At 40.2% G+C, this 24,283-nt stretch overlaps 1 protein-coding gene across 1 annotated transcript in view; it reads left to right on the top strand.

Moving 5' to 3' along the window:
* PDGFRA (platelet derived growth factor receptor alpha) overlaps positions 1-24,283 on the top strand; it is a 285,063-nt gene that overhangs the window by 199,866 nt on the left and 60,914 nt on the right. Inside the window, exon 17 of the mRNA XM_070948940.1 lies at positions 3,228-3,252. Coding sequence (XP_070805041.1) covers positions 3,228-3,252 — 25 coding nt within the window. The remainder of the gene's footprint in view (positions 1-3,227; positions 3,253-24,283) is intronic.

The following is a 24,283-nucleotide window of genomic DNA, read 5'->3' as shown; positions in this document are numbered from 1 at the left end:
TCCTGCTAAGGAAAGGGGAGATAATATCATACATGCCATAATGGCAGCCTATCATTGCAGGGAAATAAAAGCTCTACATGGTATTTCCTTTAATGTTGGGTTTGTTTACTTGAAATGGATTGGTTTGTCAATGTGACTCATACACTAGCTAGTAGTTAAACCATTATTCATTGAGAAATATCTGTTCTCACTGGATGTCAGTAAATGGTAAGCGGTTATTGGATTATGCTGCTTCTCTATTGTCTTCATTGTAACCAAGGAGGAATATGGTATATCTAGACCATAAGAAATATCTAGACCGTAAGAAAGGCTGAGCACCAAAGAATTGAGGCCTTTGAACTGTGGTGCTGGAGAAGACTCCTGCGAGTCCCTTGGACTGCAAGACGATCCATCCAGTCAGTCCTAGAGGAGATCAACCCTGACTGCTCTTTAGAAGGCCAGATCCTGAAGATGAAACTCAAATACTTTGGCCACCTAATGAGAAGGAAGGACTCACTGGAGAAGAGCCTAATGCTGGGAAAGATTGAGGGCAAAAGAAGAAGGGGATGGCAGAGAACGAGATGACTGGATGGAGTCACTGAAGCAGTCGGCGTGAGCTTAAATGGACTCCAGAGGTTGGTAGAGGACAGGAAGGCCTGGAGGAACATTGTCCATGGGGTCACGATGGATCGGACACGGCTTCGCAACTAACAACAACAGACTTCGAAAAATATTGGGTCACAGACAGTTGGAATAAAGAAAGTTGGGATGTGCATAATTGAGTTTGTGCTGATAGGTGTTTGGTGTTTGTAGGAAGTAACTACGAACACATAACACATAAGCAGGTTAAATGATGTTTGATGATTATATAACCAGTTTGCGCTTTACATGGAAATTTGCATGGAAAGGAAAGCATTATTTACATGGAAATATTTGCATGGAAAGGAAAGCCTTAACTATGAATGAAAAAGCTAAGGTGTACCTCAGTAAGCAGGGTGGATAAAAATCGATGCTTTTTTTAAAAAAATAGGATTTTTTAAAAATTTAAATCAAATTTTTTTATTTAAATAGGATTTTTTTTTATTTTATCAAATTTATTTTACTAAAATGCTTTTGGAGTAAAAATCTATCTAAAGATCGTTTTCTATTTAAGATATATTAATAATTTAGTTTATTCAGCATGAAATGGAGCTTAGTTATATAGCATGAGGCTGTATATTCTGCAAGATTGGGACGGTTGGTTGAGTCAACAGCAGGTCAGAGGAGGAACTGCTGTGAGGCAGAGATAACAGTTGCTCTTTAAAAATTATGATTTAAATCGAGTTGATTTAAATCAAGCCTTTTTATTAGTGATTTAAATCACGATTTAAATTGTGATTTAAATCAACCTAATTTAAATCTAATCCACCCTGTCAGTAAGTATGAATTGGCATCATTTTGGCCCTTGGGGAAATCTATAGAAATTAAGAATTCATAGATTAGTGAGAATTATATATTATGCTGCAGTGAATGTGGTAATGGAAGAACAAAAACTGAGTTTGGGAATAATTGTACGGCATTTGAAATGAATGGGATCCAGGAGGAAAAGTTATTCTGTTAGGTGTCTCCCATGCATGTATACCTGGATGGATGGATGGATCGATGGATGAATGGATCGATCGATCGAAATCAGAGGAGAAGGTAGAGAAAAAATGATCTAGCTATTCAGAGGCCTAACAATAAATCAGAATGCGGAGTGTTTGGTGAGTGTTCAGTTAAAAAAAAAAAAGTATTTTTTCTTTCAGATTTGTGGTTTAAGTGTCAATACAGGTAGTCCTTGACTTACAACAGTTCATTTAATGACAATTCAAAGTTACAACTGCATTGGGAAAAGTGACTTACTGCTATTACTATAAGTCTTATTACTTATTCCATTGTCTTGTAACTTTGAACACTTAGACTTATATAATGCTTCATAGTGTTTTATAGCACTCTGTAAGCGATTAACAGAGTCAGCGTCTTGCCTCCAACAATCTGGGTCCTCATTTTACCAATCTCGGAAGGATGGAAGGCTTATGACCGTTTTTCACGCTTACAACCATTTCAGCATCCCCATGGTCCTGTGATCACAATACAGATGCTTGGTGACTGACTCATATTTATGACGGTTGCAGAGTCCCGGGCTCATGTGATGCCCTTTGGCGACCTTCTGGCAAGCCAGATTCATTTAACAACCGTGTTACAAACTTAACAACGGCAGTGATTCGCTTAACGGGTGTGGCAAAGAAGGTCATAAAATGGGGACAAAGTTTGCTTAACGTAGGTCTCACTTAGCAACAGAAATGTTGGGCTCGATTGTGGTCCTACATTGAAGACCACCTGTGTACACGACAAACAATGTAATAATGTATATAAAAGCCAGGATTTATTTTGATTGTTTATGATGAAAGATGTGTTCATGAAAGGGGTACTGTATTTTTGGGACTATAAGACGCACCGGTGTATTAAGACAGACCAAGATTTTGAAGAGGTAAGAAGAAAAAAAAGTTTTTGCCCTCCCCAGCCCCCAGGAGCACTCTGCAGGCCCCCCAAACCTGCGCATCCCGTTTTTCACAAAAACGGTGCGAGCAGAGGCTTTGGGAGGCCTGCAGAGTGCTCCTGGGGGCTGGGGAGGGCAAAAATGCAATGCATGAGGGGTTTTGGAGGCCAAAAACAGGACGCGTGGGGTGGGGCTTTGGGAGGCCAAAAATGGCTGTATTCAGTGTATAAGATGCACCAACATTTCCACCCTCTTTGGGGGGGGGGAAGTGCGTCTTATACCCCGAAAAGTACGGTACTTGAGGCTCCCAGCATGAGACATATCATGTGATGGAACGTTGTCTGGATTCCCAGGATGGTGTGCGAGAAAAGGGATGGAGATGTCCCTTCCCTAATAGTTCCCAAAGTGTAGGTTTTATGAGGGAGGCAGCATGCTTTACTTTGAAAGTATTCTGTGTCAGCCCTGGAGTCCAACTTTTCTTTTGGATCTTCAAGGCTGCCACACTTAGTCTGTGGTAAACTGGGAGGGGGGAGTTGTATGGAGTTGGTAGAAGTATTTAGCCATAACAACATTCTTTTCTCTGAGAGTCAAGGACGTTCAGCCTGCACCTGGAGTGGCGTGACTGGCAGGCATCCCCAGTTGGGATGGTGGATTGATTGGACCATACGATGGACATGTGGGTGCAGGGGAAGGGACTTCGACTTTCTTTTGGGTGGGGAAAACTTGAGAGCTTTCAGATTCGGGTTTTCCCAGATGTGCCAATATGACATCTCTAATAAAATGGAACTTTGAGGAACTGTCGGCCTTGAAGTCTTCATTGGTTGGGGTGTGGACATTCTGTCTAGATGACAAACAATTAAAAAAAATCCAGGAAGAATCACAATGTATTTTTGTTGGTTTTTGGAACTTGACACACCATTTCTTAATAGAATAGAACAGAATTCTTTATTGGCCAAGTGTGATTGGACACACAAGGAATTTGTCTTGGTGCATATGCTCTCAGTGTACATAAAAGAAAAGATACATTCGTTAAGAATCATAAGGTACAACACTTAATGATAGTCATAGGGAAACAGTCAATATAAATCTTAAGGATACCAGCAACAAGGTTACAGTCATAAGTGGGAGGAGATGAGTGATAGGAATGATGAGAAGATTAATAGTAGTGCAGACTTAGTAACTAGTTTGACAGGGTTGAGGGAAATACTTGTTTAGTAGAGTGATGGCGTTTGGGAAAAAAATGTTCTTGCGTCTAGTTGTTCTGGTGTGCAGTGCTCTATAGCGTCATTTTGAGGCTAGGAGGTGAAACAGTTTATGTCCAGGATGCGAGGGGTCTGTAGATATTTTCACAGCCCTCTTTTTGACTCGTGCAGCATACAGGTCCTCAATGGAAGGCAGGTTGGTAGCAATTGTGTTTTTCTGCAGTTCTAATTATCCTCTGAAGTCGGTGTCTGTCTTGTTGGGTTGCAGAACCAAATCAGACAGTTATAGAGGTGCAGATGACAGACTCAATAATTCCTCTGTAGAACTGTATCAGCAGCTCCTTGGGCAGTTTGAGATTCCTGAGTTGGTGCAGAAAGAACATTCTTTGTTGTGCTTTTTTGATGACGTTTTTGACGTTGGGTGTCCATTTTAGGTCGTGAGATATGGTAGATAATAGTTTCAGAGAGTGGGAAAGAGAAAGAAACATAATAGATAAAAAAGGGGAAAGAAATGAAAGTGAAAGCAGGACCAGAATCCTGTACAAAAACATTAGATGATAGATTATTCTCTCATTGAATGGAAAGCAGGTGAATGAAAAAAGGCTATGGAAATTGTGTCATAGCATCCTATGTCACAATTGCATTATATCCTAATTGAATTATAAAATAGGATGCTAGATCAAATGATGAATCGGAAGGGTCTGTGGATAAGAAAAAATGCATACAAGAAAACAATTGCTTCAAAAAAAAAAGAAGTTGAAAGTTTTTGCACACAGGGTAAAGAAAAATATAGTCAAAGAGAAGACGGTACAGTTAATATTAAAAGAGACAGAGAACAAAATGTTTTGAAATTGGTGAACAGGTATAAAAAGCTCTCTCTAATTGAGTAAATGGGATTAATAATAAAAGTGATAATGTGATTTGGAATTCTGCTGAGGTGGTGGAAGGAAGTTCAGAGATCTGTATAAGAGCAATAATGGTATGTCAGTGTGTCCCACATAAACGCATAGTGCTTTTTCAGGTTGGCTAGATACTGATCAGTTTGGGCTGAAAGAAGTAGCAGGTAGCATAAAAATACAGATAGTCCTTGATTTACAACAGTTTGCTTAAGCGAACCATTCAAAGTTACAACGGCACTGAAAAAAGTGACTTATGACCGTTTTTCACACTTATGACTGTTGCAGCATCCCCTTGGTAAATTCAGATGTTTGGCAATTGGCTCATATTTATAATGGTTGCCGTGTCTCAGGGTCATGTTTCGTGACCTTTTGTAACCTTCTGACATGCAGAGCTAATGGGGAAGCCAGATTCACTTATTAACAATCTGCCACAAAGAAGAGGGAGTCAACCTATTCTCCAAAGCCCCTGAGGGCAGGACATGAAGCAATGGATGGAAACTAATCAAGGAGAGAAGCAACTTAGAATTAAGGAGAAATTTCCTGACAGTTTTAGAACAATTAATCAGTGGAACGACTTGCCTCGTTCCAGTTGTGAATGCTCCAACACTGGAAATTTTTAAGAAGATGTTGGATAACCATTTGTCTGAAGTGGTGTAGGGTTTCCTGTCTAAGCAGAGGGTTGGACTAGAAGACCTCCAAGATCCCTTCCAACTCTGTTATTCCATTCCATTCCATTCCATTCCATTCCATTCCATTCCATTCCATTCCATTCCATTCCATTCCATTCCATTCCATTCCATTCCATTCCATTCTATTCTATTCTATTCTATTCTATTCTATTCTATTCTATTCTATTCTATTCTATTCTGATACTAACTTAACAACTGCAATGATTCACTTAACAATTGTGGCAAGAAAGGTCATAAAATGGGACAAAACTCACTTAGCATATGTCTCACTTAGCAACATAAATTTGGGTAAGTTGAGGACTACCTGTATTGGAACGCTCAAGAAAATAAGTAAAGAGATTAAATGTACATAAATCTGCAATCTTTTTTAAAAAAATCAGTGGAGATTAACAAAACACTAACCATCTCATTTATTTTTGGGCAGGTGGTTCACCATCCATTTCCCCATCAGGATCTCCTTTGGTTGTGAATAGCGGGCAAGAATTTAAGCTGGCCTGTACCGATGATGGCCCAGTGACCTGGGTCTTTTACAGTGCTGACCCATCCGTGAAGTTAAAGAATTTCAAAACTAAAGAAGTGCATGTTATTCAGGCAAGACCAACAGACACAGGAACCTATCTGTGCAAGAACAGAAAAAACTCCAACAGCTCCGTTTATGTTTTCGTTAAAGGTAATTTCATTTTGATCTCTTCGCTTTTCCTTTCTCCGTCACAAATAACACATTTTCTAAAATGCACTAGGTATGAAGGCTAGATTCGGTGTGCATTTATGGCCATCCCATTTACACTTACAGGCAGTGTGGTGGCTCAGCGGTTAAGACACTAGGCTTGTCGGCTGGAAACCCGGCAGCTCAGGTTTGAGACCCGAGCACTACATGACGGGTGAGCTCCTGTTCCTTGCTCCAGCTCCTGCCAACCTAGCAGTTCGAAAGCATGCAAATGCAAGTAGATAAATAGGTACCACTTCGCTGGGAAGGTAACAGCGGTCTGTGATGTCATGCTGGCCACGTGACCACAGAAAATGTCTATGGACAGAGCCAGCTCAATGGCCTTGAAATGGAAATGAGCAGCACCTCCTAGAGTCAATGGAAATGAGCAGCACCTCCTAGATTAGCAGAATAAAATCCACAGGGACCCCTTTACCTTTTTAATATATATCCTCCTGGGGGGGGTGCACAGGTTATGCTCAAAAAATTCAAGTCATGGTCATGATTGCAATTCCACTTGTTTTTATTTTATTTTTTTTATTTTTTATTTTTTTAAATACTTTATTGAATTTTCCAATTTTTAAAAAGACAATATACAATCACAATCTTAATCCGAGGTGCAATGTTACACATTTCATTAGATCAAACATTAAATGAAATCTATCCATAGCTATACAATATACAGTTCTATACAGTTCTCTACGTTTCTATACAATTAAGTCCATTTCGGGTGTCTAACAGATCGTAGCCTATTATCATATTTTTATTTTTATTCTATTCTTTAACCAGTTATACCAAATTCCCCAAACTTCGTAGTACTTAAAGTTCTCTTCGTTTTTTAGCTCGCTCGTCAATTTAGCCATCTCTGCGCACTCTAGAATTTTATTTATTAATGTTTCTTCAGAGGGGGTAGAGTTGGATTTCCAGAGTTTCGCAAAGGCTAATCTAGCCGCAGTAATAATTTGAATTGCCAGTTGGGTTTTGTTGTTGTCAAGACCATCTTCAATCATACCTAAGAGGAAGTATTCCGGGGCCAGGGCTATCTCTTGTCCCATTATTTCCGAGAGCCAGAGTCGAATCTTTAACCAAAACTTTTTGGTCTCAGGGCAGGTCCACCACAGATGATAAAAGGTGCCGACCGTCTTTCCACATTTCCAACATAAAGCAGAGGAATTTGGAAATATTTTGGCCAGCCTGTCCGGGGCTAGGTACCACCTATGCAACATTTTGTAGTGATTTTCCCTGAATGTTACGGATTTCGTTATTTTGAGATTTCTGTTCCAAGCTATCTCCCAATCATTGAAATTAAGGCCATATCCTAAATTTTTCTCCCAAATGCTTAGCTGATTTTTAGCTATCTTCTCGGCTCTATCCTCATCTAATATAAAGTTATAGATTTTCGATAACATTTTCTTATCTGGTCCCCAAATAATTTTGTCAAAATATCCATATTTCATTTCAATACCACATTTATCTCTATCTTCTTGAAATCTAGACTTAATCTGGAGATATTTCCACCAATCCAGAATATACCCCTGATCCCTCAATACTTCCAAGGGTTTGAGCTTCCCTTCTTCATCCAAGATATCCTTATATGTGCCCATTTTATAATTCCCTCTTCTATTTGGGGCCACTAGAGCATCCATAATCGACAACCAGCTAGGAACCTTGGTATATATCTTCTGTCTAATTTCCAGCCACGTACGAATCAATGTCTCTCTAATTTTATGTTTATGGAAATGAGTTTTCTTCCTATCCTTTATGTCCCAGAGGTAGGCGTGCCATCCTTCAAGGAGATCGTGTCCTTCTAGTGTCAAAAGTCTACCTTCTTGTAATTTGATCCACTCCTTTATCCAGATTATTTTTGCCGCCTTTTGATATAATTCCCAGTCAGGGAGCCCGAACCCTCCCAAGTTTCTTTTCCCTTGAAGTGTCTTGAGAGAAATCCTCGATTTCTTACCCTCCCACAAAAAATTCCTGATATGTTTATTCAGATCCGAAAAAATTTTTTTATCTAGTGATATCGGTATGTTTTGAAATAGAAATAAAAATTTCGGTAAAATATTCATTTTGATCGCCGCAATTTTACCGGTCAGGGACAATTTAAGCCTCCTCCATCTATCAAGATCTTGATTAGTTTTCTGCAATAGAGGGATATAGTTATCATCTTTTAATGAAGAGAGTCTCGCCGTAATCCATATTCCCAGATATTTTATCTTCTTAACTACCTGGAGGTCTAATATATCTTCTAATTCTTTCGTTTGTAGGTTTGTCATATTTTTCACAATTATTTTGGTTTTGTTCTTATTAAGTTTAAGGCCCGCGACTTCTCCATAGTTCTGGACTTCCTGCATTAATTTTGAGCCGGTATCTAATGGGTCTTCTAATATGAAGGCAACGTCGTCCGCGAAAGCCTGCGTTTTATATATTTCCTTCCTAATCTTCAAGCCTTTGATACTTTCATTAGTTCTAATCCTTCTGAGTAAGATCTCTAATGCTAGGATGTAAAGTAAGGGGGATAGAGGACAACCCTGCCTGACTCCTCTTTGAATCTGAAATGTCTGGGTTCTGCCTCCGTTAACTAATATATTTGCTCTCTGATTTTGGTAAATATTCTCTATCATCCTCCTAAAGTTAGTCCCGAATCCCATTAGATCTATTTGGTTTATCATGAAGGTCCAATTCAGATTGTCGAATGCCTTTTGGGCATCGACAAACATTAAAGCCATCTGTTTTCCAGGGTGTTGTTCATAATATTCAATGGTATTTAAGACTGTTCTCAAATTGTCTCTAATCTGTCTCCCTGGGAGAAAACCATTTTGATCCTTATGTATCCATCGGTTTAAAATTTTCTTGAATCTCTCCGCTATTATAGTCATAAATATTTTGTAGTCTGCATTAAGCAGTGAGATAGGTCTATAGTTGGAGATCTGTTTCGGGTCGGCACCTTCTTTCAGAATGATCGTCAGATACGCTTCCCTCCAGGAGTCTGGGATTGTTATGCCAGCAATAGCATCATTTAGAATTTCTAGCAATTCCAGTTTCAGAGCATCATCAAATTTTTGATATAATTCTCCGGGGAGACCATCCGGGCCTGGGGTTTTATTCTTCTTTATTTTGGATAGGGCGGTTCTTAACTCCCCTATGGTGATCTTTTCATTTAACATTTCCTTTTCTTCTTCCGGAATTTGAGGAAGGTTGGCTTCCAACAAATACTGTTCTACCTTGTTTATCTCAATTCCTTCATTTTTGTACAGACATTCATAAAATTTTCTTATGCTTTCTAATTTGTCTTCTTCTTTCGTCAACAGGATGCCCTGAGGATCTTCTAAAGCTAATATTTGGTTTTTTTCCTTCTCTTTTTTTAATTTATATGCCAGCCATCTCCCCGACTTGTTAGCATTCTCGAAACAATAGTGCTTAGATCTTCTTATTTTTGGAGCTATCTCCTCCTGGTCCAATAAGTTCAGTCTATGCCTCATCATCAACCACTGTTGTTTCGTCACCTCATCTCCCGGTCGTTGCTGTAATTCAGCCTCGGTTTGTAATAATTTTTGAGTAAGTTCTTCTCTACTCTTTCTTTTTTCCTTATTTTTAAAGGCAGTATATGAGATGGCTACTCCTCTGACATAGGCCTTCATAGTGTCCCACACAATTTCTTTGGCTGTCCCTCGATTTCCATTTTCTAAGAAGAAGCGTTTGATTTCTTCATTCAATTTGAGTGTGAACTCTTTTTCGTTTAGGAGATTGGTCCTTAAGCTCCATCTCTGTTGTATTTTCTTCATACCATGGGACCAACTGATTTCAAGGAGCTTATGATCTGCCCAAGTATTGATGCCCATGTTAACTTTCTTAATTTCTAATGCCAATTTTCTAGTAACCCAAACCATATCAATTCTGGACCAGGAGTTCTGTGGGATGGAGTAAAATGTATATTGTCTGTCCTGGGGGTGTAAGGTACGCCACATGTCAATTAAATTTATCTCATCCACCAAATCAAAAAAAACCTTTGGTAAGGGGGATCTTTTATTCTTTTTGGTTATATCGCACTTATAATCAAGCTTTGGATCTACAATTCCATTAAAATCCCCTAGCATACATATTTCAAGATGTGCCCAATTTGCCAACTGCTCCTGCAGTTTCCTATAGAATTTCCCTTGTTTTTTATTCGGTGCATAAACCCCTACTAAAAGCAGTCTAGAATTACCCCTCATTATTTCAACTATGAGTATTCTCCCTTTTTCATCTTTATATTTACATTCTGCCATTATTCCTTTCTTAACATAAATAGCAACCCCCCTTTTCCTTTTCTCAGCTAGTGAGGAGAATACTTTACCAAATTTACAGTAATTTAAATATTCAGCTTCATCTTTTTTTATATGGACCTCTTGGATGCAGATAATATCGGGATTTTGTTTCACCAATTTCGACAATATTATCCTTCTTTTTTTGTAATCGTTTAATCCATTCACATTTACCGATATGATCTTGGTATCGTTCATTCCTGAAATTAGTTTCTAGTCTCTTGTTCTTATTTACCTTTTAAAGTTACTGCTCTCACTGGTCTTGATTTTTTCCCTTTTTCCTCAGTATCCTCCTTTTTCTTCTCCTCTTCTATGGCTTCCCTAGTAATTTGCTCTTGGGATATCTCTTCTTCCGTATTTACTATCTCGTTATCCTCCTTGCTGGTTTGCTCCTCCTCTCCTCCCCTTAGTTGTTCTAAAAAGTCTTGAGCATCACTTAGACAATCAATTCTTATTTTCCTCCCTTGCCAAGAAATTTGCAGTCCTTCTGGCAAAAGCCACCTAAAAATTATATTTCTCCTGTTTAGATAATTTGTCAAAAACCTATAATTTCTCCTCCTTTCCCTCACTCTTCTCGGAATTTGTTTCAGAATATTAATTTCTTTTCCCCCATATATAATTTTTTCCTCCCGGGCTATGTTATACAGAATATCCCTAACTTTTTTTCTAGCAAAGCGCACATGGACCTCTCTGGGGAGTCTGTTTCTTCTTACGTAATTTGTCTGGACCTTGTACACCTCATCAATCTCACGAGTTATTTCCTGCTTGTCTTGCTGCAGAGTTCCTGCAATCAACTCCGCTATCTTATCACCTAAATCCTCATCTTTATCTTCCAGGATGTTCTGGAAACGCAAGAAAAACGAGGCCTTGTCCATCTCAAGTTGGATCAGCGCGTCTTCCGTTTCTTTATTTTGTGCCGACAAAGTTTGGTCTACTGTGTCCAGTTTTTTCTCGTTTTTTTCAATTCTTTGTTCTACTTTTAAAATTCTATTTTCGTTACTGGCAATAGCCGTTTGAATCTCATTCATTTTAAAGTCGAGAGCATGGATGTCTGATTTTAATTCGGAGTGACTATTCAAAAGTTTTTCTTGCATCGCAAGCATTGTTTCTTGGATTGACTGAAGGGATGTTTGTACCGTTTGCAATGTAGGAGTTATAGGGGGTTTGTCTAGTTTCTGGAGACCTTCTACTGATTTCTGGGTGGCTGGGGAAGACATCGCTAAGGTAGGTATAGATGTCGCTTTTTTAGCAGTTTTTGCAATTGTGGAGGTCAGACTTGCCATTTCTTTCAGAACCGATTTTTGGTCTCTTATTATCTCCTCTATCTTTCTCCAAATTCTCATCCAGTGGCACTTGCCACGTTTTCTCTGAGGAGCTTTCTTAGACCTTTATTTCGCTCCTTTATTGGTCCTCTCTACACTCTCAATAAGTTAGTTCCCCTCCAAATAGGTAGACAAAATCTCAATACAAATCAATTAATCGCTTAATATAATCTAAATTCAATCTTAGAAAAGAGTAAGTAATATATATAAATTGTTAAAGGCTAACAATACAGGTAATTATTTTAAGTTAATAAATTCTAAGTTCAGTTCCTAATAGGTAGTATTGATATAGATAAATACAGATATATATTCTAAATTGTATAAGTTGACCACAATAAGTTAATGAACTAATAAATTCTAAGTTCAGATCTTAATAAAGGTTGGATATAAATAGATATAATAGATATAAGTAACTATAAATAGGCATAGATAAATTACAATAAGTATAAATAGATATAATAAATATAAAATCTTATATAATAATTTAATTAGTAAGATACAAATCCAACCCTCTTTTCCCTAAACTAGTACTAATTATGGAAATCTAAATTCTCATATATAATCAACCCCTTTTTTTTTTTATATATATAAATATATCTATAAAATGACTTAAGAGATCTAAGTAATATTAGTTATAAAATTATAAAGTTAGAGAGGAAAACAGAGTTCACTTATTAATATCACAGATAATCAAGAGAAGGATAGGAAAGATATAAACATATAAATATATGAGTATAAATATATTGTTTTATAGTGTTTATAGTATTTACGGAATTTTAGAGTACAAATAGGAGATCTTCAATTTCCCTCTTTGCTGGGCTCCAACCAAACTCGATGGTAATAGTCTCTGCCAGAGCGTCTTCTTGTTCAACCGCTGCTGTTCCACTCTTCCGATTCAATGGAAGCACTTCCTGTTTGGTGCAAGCCTCTAACAGCTAGTCACTGTATTTCTTCTGCTTTCTTCCACTCGATCCCAATACCAAAAGCCAGCCACACCAATGGTCTTTCCTTTTTCTTTAACTCTCTCACCACACCGCACTCTCCAAAGCTCCTTACAGACGCAATCCACTCTCCCCGTTTTCTCGTCTGCTCTTCGGCTTGTCGGATCGCCGGGAGTACAAGCTGCTCCACCTTCTCCGTCTCTGCCTCTCGCCGCTCCGAGCACTCTTCTCCCGACACCACCGATCCCCTCTCTGCTGCACGATCGTAGGTATAGGGGAATAGGCTTGAATCTGTCACCGCACCTCCGATCTTCTTCTTAGCTTCCCGTCTTTGTTGGCTATTGCTGCTTCGCGCCCGCCATCAATGGCCGGCTCACCGCGTTGGCTAGGCAGAGCCGCCTGGTCAAGCGAGAGGTGATCGCACCCACTTCCCGCTTGCCTGGCTTCCTCTTTTGCCCGCAGGGCTCTCCGGGTCCCGCGTCCCTCGAGGGGATCCCCAAAACGCGATGTTAAAAGGTGTTGAGGAGCAGCGAGCTCTCACTCAACACCCTGTCGCTGCAAATCACCAACCGGTAATCATGGTCTAGTGCCATGATGGCAAACCTATGGCACGCGTGCCACAGGTGGCACACGGAGCCATATCTGTGGGCACGCGAGCATTGCCCTAGCTCAGCTCCAGCACGGATGTGTGCACTGGCCAGTTGATTTTCGGGCCTTCTGGAAGTCAGGAAACGAGTTGTTTCCAGCCTCCAGAGGGCCTCCTGGGTGTGGGGAAGGCCATTTTCGCCCTCCCCAGGCTCCAAGAAAGCCTCTGGAGCCTGGGGAAAGTGAAAAACAGGCCTTCCGGGCCCACCAGAGGTCAGGAAACAAGCTGTTTCCAGCCTCCGGAGGGGTGGGGAAGGCCGGTTTCACCCTCCCCAGGCTCCAAGAAAGCCTCTGGAGCTGGAGAGAGCAAAAAATGGGCCTTCTGGGCCTACCGAAAGTCGGGAAATGGCCTGTTTCTGGCCTTTGGGGGGATGGGAAAGGCCGTTTTCACCCTCCCTAGGCTCTTAGGAAGCCTCTGGAGCCTGGGGAGGGCAAAAACGGGCCTACTAGGCCCACTGGTAACGCATACCAAAAGCAGGAGGAATGCGGGGGGGTCGCATGCGTGAGGGGGGGCATTGAATTATGCATGTGGGCACACATGCGCACGACCCCCCGCGCTCCCCCGCTTTTGGCACGCAATGGCAAAAAGGTTAGCCATCACTGGCCTACTGAGTACAGACATAGCAGTTCAATCCATTTAGACAGCACTGAGTTGGTAAAGATAGAAAGCCATTACTTCTGGTGGAAGCTCCCCCTTCTAAAAACACGATACGTGCCTTCTTGCACAGCTGCAAGTCACTGGCAAAATGTTGATCTAAGTTGGTATCAGTTTCCAAGTACTGTTTGGAGGAAAGTATTTTTGTATGTGGTATAATCAAATAATCTTTCTGGATATTAAAGACAGATAACGTTGAAAATTATAGATTGACACTAAATATTTATTTTAAATATCCTGACACCAACTTATGGAATGGAATGGACCTTGGAAGTCTTCTAGCCCAACCCTCTGCTTAGGCAGGAAACCGTATAACGTTTCAGACAAATGGTTGTCCACACCTCCAATGATTAATTGTTCTATCTTTTTAGTTTTAGGTTGCTTCTCTCCTTGATGAGTTTCCATCCATTGCTTTTTGTCCTGACTTCAGGTGCTTTGGAGAATAGCTTGACTCCCTCTTCTTTGTGGCAGCCCCTGAGCAGGGTGGATAAAAATCAATGATTTTTTTTTTAAAAAATCAAAAAAATCAGATTTTTTTTTTATTTAAATCGGATTTTTTTGATTTAAATCGGATTTTTTTGATTTTTATCGAATTTATTTTAATAAAAAACTTTTGGGGTAAAAATCTGTCGTAAAATAGTTTTCTATTTAAGATACATATATAATTTAGTTTATTCAGCATGAAATGGAGCTTAGTTATGTAGCATGAGGCTGTATATTCTGCAACACTGGGACTATCGGTGAGTCAACAGTGGGTCAAAGGAGTAGCAGAGATGACAGTTGCTCTTTAAAAATTATGATTTAAATCGAGTTGATTTAAATCAAGCCTTTTTACTAGTGATTTAAATCACTATTTAAATTGTGATTTAAATCAACTTGATTTAAATCAAATCCACCCTGCCCCTGAGATATTGGAATACTGCTATCATGTCACCCCTAGTCCTTCTTTTCATTAAACTAGACATACCCAATTCCTGCAACCCTTCTTCATATGTTTATGTATTCTAGAAGCCAAGAGTTCTCCTGACTGTATTCAGGATCATAAGAAAAGCGGATTCATTTTTTTTCCCTCTGCACCCTAGCACAAAATGAAAACATCTTCTTTTTCTGAAACTGCCACTTGATGTTAGGGAGAGGGCCCAGGGACGTAAACAGTGACAAGGGTGAGTCAGTCTACAAATCTGAATCTGCCATCTCAGATAAGACTCTGTCTGCCTCACAAGTGAGCCTTGTTTTTAAGTTTCAAAGATTCTTAGAGAAAGATTACCGTCCTTCAGGCAAGTTCATACCATAGATGAAACATCTTGCGAGCCGTGACGATTTCAAAACAGACACGTGAGCAGCACGATAGCATCACACAAGTCATGTATTTTACCATTTTGCACAATATAAAATGATACAGGTGTAAACAATTTGTGTCCTCACTAACCCCTCTCGGGCAGGCAGCTACACAAAGGCACCAAAGATATTCTGGTGATGATTCTGCAAATGATTGATTGATTGTGCAAATTTATATAGCCACCCATCTTAAGCAAAGAACACTGAGGCAGCTAACGAAGCTATAAAAACCAGACATGCAAACAATTGAACAATACAAGATGCCAGGCAAAATGCTGAACTCAATTTAAATGCTTAATCACAGGATATCAGTGCTATTGCACTGATATCCTGATTCTAAAGCCTGCAGGAAAGAGCTAGAGTTTTTAACGTGTTCCAAAATGCCAACAGAGTCAGGGCCATCCAAATTAGGGGGCAGGTCTCCTGATATAGAAGGCACACCTACTAGGATAACATTATGTCAGAGAAACGACCTGGAACATATCTACCAGTGGTGGGTTCCTCCCGGTTCGGCCCGGTTCGGCCGAGCCAGTAGCGGTGACGTCACCGAACCGGTTCTCTTTGTTCAGGAGCTGGGCCCCACATTATTCTTACCTTTTATTTGGCCCCACCCCCAATCTATTCACTGCCTCCCGAGTCCTAGCTGATCGGTTAGAAGGAAAAAAACTCTTGCCATGGGGCTTCAAAGGGCCGCCCTACAGCTGATCAGTGTTAAAAGGCAGTGTGGTGGTAGACCAGTGTGCTCGAAAAACAAATGGGTAGACCGGTGCCTCCAAAGACAAATGAGTAGACCGGTGCCTCCAAAGACAAATGGGTAGACCGGTGCCTCCAAAAACAAATGAGTAGACCGGTGCCTCCAAAAACAAATGGGTAGACCGGTGCCTCCAAAAACAAATGGGTAGACCGGTGCCTCCAAAAACAAATGGGTAGACCGGTGCCTCCAAAGACAAATGAGTAGACCGGTGCCTCCAAAAACAAATGGGTAGACTGAAACGCTCCAAGAACAAATGGGTAGACCGGTACAGCTCTGCAAGCAGTTAAAAGCCTGGTAGACCAGTACCTCTGCTAAATCCTAAAGAATTGTCACATGATCATCAAACCATGCCCACAAAATAAGCCACGCCCACAGAACCGGTAGTAAAAAAATTTAGAACCCACTCCTGATATCTACCCTACCAAATGTGTTGTAGTATTATCCCAATTAATAACAAAATGGACTGATGCATTACGTAAAAAGGACAAGAATTCATTTATTCTGAAATAAGGAGTCCTTGTTTTTTTCAGGACACATCCCTTCAAAGGGAAGTTTGTGGCAGGAAGTCACACGATGTCTTTAGAACAGGCCTTGTTTATTACTTTGGCTTCAAAAACCATAATCAAAGGGTGCTTCTAGAGAGTAAACCTAAACCCATTTACTAAGGTGTAAGCCTGATTGAATCCAGTATGACTTCTGATTAAACCTGCAGGAGACTTAAGATTTGTCCTTAAGATTTATATTGACTGTTTCCTAATATGATTTGATTGCTTATTTATTCCCTAAGACTATCATTAAGTGTTGTACCTTATGATTCTTGATGAACATATCTTTTCTTTTATGTACACTGAGAGCGTATGCACCAAGACAAATTCCTTGTGTGTCCAATCACACTTGGCCAATAAAGAATTCTATTCTATTCTATTCTCCTTCAGCCCAACATAGCCACTGCTCCAGATTGTTTTCTACCCAGAGTGGCAAAACTGATTGTCTTACAGCTTCTGACAATGCCCGATAGGCGATAAATAAATGAGGGCATAAGATATGCTTGACTGGCATTTAATGGTTTATCTAGACTAGCCAGGAAAATGAGAGCATAGATAATGGTCAGACATTAGCTGGGTGAGTTTCCATTCTATTCTGATTTAGTCAAAAAATGAGTGAGCGTAATTGGCCCTGTGGCCACTCCAATTAGATATGGGCAGGGCGTCTCTGCCTTCCGTTGTGAGATCAGAGAACTAGGAGATTAATAGGTCTAGTTTTTTTAATTGTATTAGTGAAGAAATATCTACTGTTTTTTTTTTATTATTATTTTGAAATATTTAGATAACTGATTACTACTTGATTTCTCTATCCCTTTCAACTGGCATGTTGGATAGCATGGCATTTGAAGCCAAGAGGATGCTGAATATAATTATGGGTTTATACTGCAGATCTTTTACGGCTGACTCGCATGTACCGACCGTCTAGTGAGGCAACTTTATTCAGTTGAAGAATAAAGCTGAAAAATGTCTCCACAATTCCCCACCGCACCCCCAATCCTTTTCTGACATCAATGTTGAAAGATGTTATTTTGACTCAAGTTAAATTTTAGGACCGAATCCTGGGATCTGTATTTTTCTTTCTTTCTTTCTTTTAAAATATTTGCATGGCTGCCTATTTTAAAACCCAAGTCTGGGCAGCCCACAATAATAAACTCCCGTACTATAAAAACCACAAACCACAAATCTATAAAACAGAACCAAAACTTCACCCCTTGGGAGCCCCAACAACCAAGCCCAAACTTCCTCACTCCGTTCCAGTCCCTGGGTAAAAAAAAAACAGGTTTTGATGGCCTTCTGGAAGGCTAAAAGGGTTTTGGCCACAGAAAAGTACCACAGATGCCCACTGTAGCACGTCTTCTACTACTACATAGCTACCATTTGTTACCATACATGCGAAAACGAGATGCAGCATCCGTAAAGAATTAAGTCCATAGGATTTTATTCGAAATTTGCCTTGAGCAGTGTGGCTCCAAAAAGATCCTGTTGAGACTTGTTCTTCTTGTTGATATTCAGACTGTGTCTGTCTATATATGCAGATTGGAACTATGCCCCAGTGAAGCCAAAGGCTTTTGAGACTAGAATGAAAATAAAAGATGAGAAGATTTAGATTATGGGTTTCTGATGAGTCCTCTGGGGTAGTGGGCAGCTGTTCTGTGGGCTTTTATAGTTCTAAAGGGATTTTTGGAAGCATCAACCAAAGTAAGTTCTGTGTTTTGCCAGAACATCCATAATCTTCTGCTGGCATATTTTAAGGACTGGTCTACACAAGTGTGTGTAGTTTTACATTTCTTCATCAGCCAGTAATTGGCATTTGAATGAATGAATGGATTGCACTGAAAAAAAGTTGTTTTGCCGATATGAAATAATCTGGAACAATTATTAGGAGACTTCAATCGGTGACTTTTTTCCCTCACAAGTAAATACATCATTTAGCAGGGCCTAGGTATGGGAACCTGATGATATTTTGCTTGGAAATCCATATTTTTTGATGCTGCTTTTTACCTTTAAAAAAAAAAACCACTATTGGAAAATGCCCTAGGGTATAGCATTCAGTTTACTGAATAATTTAAAATCTAGGGGGGAAAATCCTTTTCTGTGGTGCTGAGTCTATAGACTTTACCACCAAACCAGTGGTGAAATCCAATTTTTTTTTATTACCGTTTCTGTGGGCGTGGCTTGGTGGGCATGGCAGGAGAAGGATACTGCAAAATCTCCATTCCCTCCCCACTCCTGGGGGAAGGGTATTGCAAAATCTCCATTCCCACTGCACTCTGGGGCTAGCCAGAGGTGGTATTTGCCTGTTCTCTGAACTACTCAAAATTTCCACTACCGGTTCTCCAGAATCTGCTGGATTTCACCCCTGCACCAAACAAATGTAGGACTATAAGAATTTTTGCTACAATCCATATATGGAAAGATGGCAAATGGTTTATGTTTTTCTCGTAAAAATGTTTTTTGTCTTGTAAAACTCTTTAATAAAAAAAAAAAAAGAATTTTGCTACCATTCTAGATTCTATTTTTTTTTTAATTTATTAACAGTATTTCTATACTGCTTTTCCACAAATCTCACAATCCCATCATGTAAATTAGATGGAAAAAATAAAGGAGGAGCAAACACACACATGTGTACAATCTCCTGGCAAATAAACAAACAAGCAAACAAGAAAGATATCTCAGCACTTTATCAAAAAGTTGAGGATGTGAGTTGGGAAGAGTCATTTGGCAAATAGAATACAACTTTGTTACCAATTAAGTTCTATTAATATTCTGCTCAATTAAGAAGGGATTAAACATCTGTGAAATGGAAAAATCTATTCATAGCAATCTACTGAAATGTGAATTTTATCATGTAAGGTACATTTCTAACCAATGTCTAAATGAACAGGAGGAAATTGAACCTTGTAGGAAATGCTGCCCTTATTTTCCACCACTTACCAGACAGGTTAGGATGATATGAAAAACGGGAGCAAAAAAAAATTAATTGTTGTGATCGTGAATGTGTATCAGATCTACACCGTTTCATCTGTGATATTTGTCCCTGCAGAAATTAAAAGCAGCTCATTGATTTCTAGTAGAGGAAAGTCTACTGTTGTAATATTTCTTCTGATCTTGCGTAGCATGAGTAACACTGTAAGTCATTCTCTACTTAAAACTTTTATTTCTGTTGAAATCCAAAAGAGGAGATCATAATCGTTAATAGATTTTAAAAAAAAAAAAAAATTAGTAGGAATCTTTCTCAGAACCTGGACAAGCCGTCATTCAGTTCCTCCCATTTTGCTAAACGTGGACAGATCTCTGGTATGAGAAAAAAGAGCCCTTGTCAGACTACAAAAGAGAGAGAGAGAGAGAGAGAGAGAGAGAGAGAGAGAGAGAGAGAACTGAGGCATTAGATAGAATGAATGCCATGATTTGGACAGCAGTGATAAGCCTAATCCTTTGAAAGTCACACAGACGAGATCTCACCTTCTAAGCCATCTTTCCTTTCAACTTCAGCACCTGACCCAAGGAAGCCTTTGTGTGTAAAACTGTGCGTGCAAAGGAATTCAGGATGGGGGCTCCTTGTGACGGACATCACTGCTCAAAGTAGGGATGCTTTTGATGATCAAAGATCACCAGCTCAACACAGTAGGACAGGGTACATTTTCTCTAGTCCCAGGTGACTTTTAATCCCTTGTCTAATGTCTGAATGGAGCTTAAGATTGATTATGACTGAAAGATTTGCATGAGACTTTTCATCATTACACTGTCAGACTTAAGACAAGGGAGCTGACTTATTTATGAGACAGTGCACTGTAGTATTCTATTGGGTGTTTCTGCTTTATTAGAATCATGATAGCTGCTAGTATGGCAGCATCGTACTACGAGCAGCGCCCTTCGGAAGCCAGCTGTGACATTAGGGCATCTGTAGAAAAGGAGTGAGGTTTGCATCTCAACATTTCAGTGCTGTTTGTATCATTCTCCCTTCCATGCTGGCATATACCCTGTTTCCCCAAAAATAAGATATCCTGTTGTGATCCCGACTCCCGAGCCTGTCCTAACAGAGGAAGAGGACTCAGAAGGTGAAGGGGAGGAACTGACAAGGCCTCCCTCTCCAGGACCCTCCTCTCTGGCAATGCCTCAGGTTCCATCCAAAGGCCAGGAGGAACAGCCTGGGATGTGCCAGGAGGAAGGCATATCGGAGCACCAATTGATAGGGAGCGAGGATGATGAATCCTGGCTTGATCCCAGGCAGCGTCGGAGGGAGAAGCGTGCGCAGCAACGGAAGAGGCATGGGTGGGCCAGAGATTGAGCTGAGACATGGAGCCACGCCCTACCAGGAATAAAAGTGGGTGGGATTGCTCTTCAGGCTTTGTGAGGGACAAAGTTAAACCCTGAAAGTCAAATCGTGATCTCTGAAATTCGACTTGGATATATTTTGGACTGAACATTGACTGAACTCTTGTCTCGGGGATAATTTGTTGCTCCTGGAATGGACTGAAGATAAGTCCTCTTCTGCTTTATGGGAGTGAAAACGGTCTTGGCAGGCATTTGGCAGTTTGCTGCCAAAACCTTGGTCTGCCAAGAATTCTAATCTGTTTACCTAATAAAATATTGGCAGGCGTGCTTGGTATTACGTTTGCCTGTGTGAGGAAGGGGGACAGAACACATCCCCTGATAATAAGCCCAATTAGGCTTTTGAGCACATGTGCTAAAATAAGCCTCGCCCTGAAAATAAGCCCTCCCCGAAAATATTTAAACACAGAGTTGGAAATCAGGTAAGACGGCAAGAGGAGCCCCAACTTGCTCCACGCGCCCCAAAATAATAAGTCCTCCCCGAAAATAAGGCCAAGCGCTTATTTCGGGGTTCAAAAAAAATAAGACAGGGTCTTATTTTCGAGGAAACACAGTATGCATAGCATATATATGTATCTGGTTAAGGGACCATCTCTTGCAGGTCACATCTACCCGACCCACTAGAGTGGGGAGCCAAGGAATGTTGCGGGTCCCCATCCACTAAGGAGATATATCTGGCAGGACTCAGAAGAAGAGCCTTTTCTGTGGTGGCTCCCTCTCTCTGGAACATCATCCCCCCAGAGATTAGAATGGCCCCCACTCTAGCACTCTTTCAGAAGGCCCTGAAGTGGTCCTGCCAGCGGGCCTGGGGAACCCAGAACGGGATGGAGCCCATTAAATGGCGGGTATGAATGTGTGTTGTTGCCAGGGTGCGATGGGTGGCAATATACATTAGTTAAATAAATAAACAAACAAATAAATAAATACACACATGTGAGCCCTTTGTAACAAAACTTATCAGTCAATAACTTTAAAAGAACAAAATATTTTAGGATCAGACAAACCCATAAAATTCTTTAGTTCCAGCCAGCTTTCTCATTCGTATTTGTGTTGTTAATTACCTATACGGGCAGGCGTTGGGTTGGAGAAGATATCCAGAGCCTTCGTCCTAAAGATCTTAACAACCTCTTGATCTTCTCCATCTTAAGGCCTCCAGGTCTGCTCAGCGACAGTGCAACTACCAATGAGTATGCGATTATGGGAACTAGGGAAGAATGCTCTTAAATAACTTGTAGATTTTCTCCAAGACACTACATTCTTACATTACACTTACACTATATTGGTGACCGAGTAAGAAAAAGCATGTTATTTTTGTTTCTTATTAATTTTCCAAGTAGAAAACGAAGGATCTTAACTGGGATTAAAAACTAGTTAAGGATTGTGCAACTGGTTAAGTATGTGTGCAAAGATTTGAATTGCCTACCTATTGTCTATGTAAAAAAAATATTTTTTCACCCCTGCTGTAACAGCCTTAACCAACGCACGTCCCATTAGCACTGCTGAAACAAGTGGGGTTAACATTTGCACAGTGTATACAACTGTGGTATTTCAAAGTGCCAGAAGAGAATCCGATCTAACCTCAAAGCAGCACCTGATAGACTGTTACTTCTTCGAAATTGAAGAATGGTTGAAATGGCACTTTGTGATCTCAGTTATAAATCAGAATATTCTATGCTGCTTTGCAGTGAAGATGCGACACAGGAAAGACGGTGCCAGATGGTTCAAACTGCGAGTGGTAGATTCTGATGGAAAATTCTGATGGATTCTAGAAACGAAATGTGCTCCTGGAAGCTTTTAGTAATTTGCTGAGGAATCACTCTATGACAATTTCACATATCCTTGGGATTCAACTTCAAGAACGTCCAGGCTGCCTGGCTAAGAGGAAGATGTAATACTTGCTGGATGAAAGGAGTGGATAGTTGGATGGAGCATCATTAGCCATACTGTTTTAAATTTTAATAGCTACCTTTGTTAAAATACTGACTTTCCTAATTTCTCCTCATCTGCCAAAGGTAAACTTAGTTATCTCTTCCTTGGAATTACTTCCAGTTGGGAGATGTTTTTAGCAAGACCAGAGTCAATGAAGAATTTCCAGAAAATTCTGACATTTCATTGATGCTCCATATGGAGGAAACATTAAATATGTGCATATAAAAAAATAGCTTCTAATGCAAATATCACTGCATGATGAAAAAAAGAAACATGAAAGTGTACAACAATATTGGATCCAAGTTAGATGCTATTCAAGATATCCCACGAATTTAAACATGGCTCGTTATACCTTTGTAGGTATTCCTCTATTTTAATGTCTTTTTCTTTTTAATTTTTATTACAGATCCAACGGTTCTGTTCTTTCATAGACCCACAATCTTTGGAAGGGAGGACAGCGATGCTCTCATTGTCTGCCCAGTGACAGATCCAGATGTTTCCAATTTCACTTTGAAAAGATGTCATCACAAACCTCTGCCTGAGAATATGACATTGGTTCCTGATCCTCAGAAGGGCATCACCATAAAACATGTACAGAGATCTTTTCTAGGTTGTTACTGGTGTGTGGCGCAACAAGATGGAGTTGAAAAACAATCAAAAGATATAACACTTATGGTGAGAGCAGGTAAAAAAATACATTCAGCTGAACTCAAATATCTGTTACAGCCGTACCATTGTGTACAATCCTTTTTCTTGTACAGCTTGGCAAACAAGTGTATCTGTCAGTCCTAGAAGACATCTTTTACTTTGGATCTTCTGGGCTGCCACATTTAGTGCTGTGGGAAACTGGGAGGGGGTATTGTATGGAGTGGAGAGATATCTAGCCATAATAACATTCCTTTCTCTGAGAGTCAAGGACGTTCTGCCTGCACCTGGAGTGGCGTGACTGGGAGGCATCTCCATTTGGGATGGTGCCTTGATTGGACCATGTGATGGATATGTGGGTGCTGGGGCAGGGACTTGGACTTTCTTCTAGGTGGGGAAAACCTGGAAGCTTTCAGATTCGGGTTTTCCCAGATGTGCCAATATGACATCTCTAATAAAATGGAACTTTGAGGAACTGTCAGCCTCGGAGTCTTCTTTCGTTAGGGGTGTTTATTTATTTATTTATTTATTAGTTCGATTTATATGCCGCCCTTCTCCGGAGACTCAGGGCGGCTTACAATGTGTTAAGCAATAGCCTTCATACTTTTGTATATACCTGCTTAGTAGGGCTTTCGCCCCCCCCCAGCGGTGTTCTTTTTTATACAAAGTCAGTTTATTGCCCCCACAAACCAGGTCCTCATTTTACCTACCTCGAAAGGATGGAAGGCTGAGTCAACCTTGAGTCTGGTGAGATTTGAACTTGCGGTAATTGCAGGCAGCTGGTGCTACTTAACAGCACTTTAGTCTGCTGCGCCACCAAGGCTCTTGGAACCCTGATGGTATCTAGTTTACAGGTAGTTCTCAATTTGACAGTTGGCTT

Source organism: Pituophis catenifer, unplaced genomic scaffold, assembly GCF_029215685.1.
Source record: "Pituophis catenifer annectens isolate HBS135680 unplaced genomic scaffold, rPitCat1.0.hap2 SCAF_8, whole genome shotgun sequence".
Taxonomy (NCBI): domain Eukaryota; kingdom Metazoa; phylum Chordata; class Lepidosauria; order Squamata; family Colubridae; genus Pituophis; species Pituophis catenifer.
Note: the sequence above shows the minus strand (reverse complement) of the source record. Positions and strands in the feature narration are given on the sequence as shown.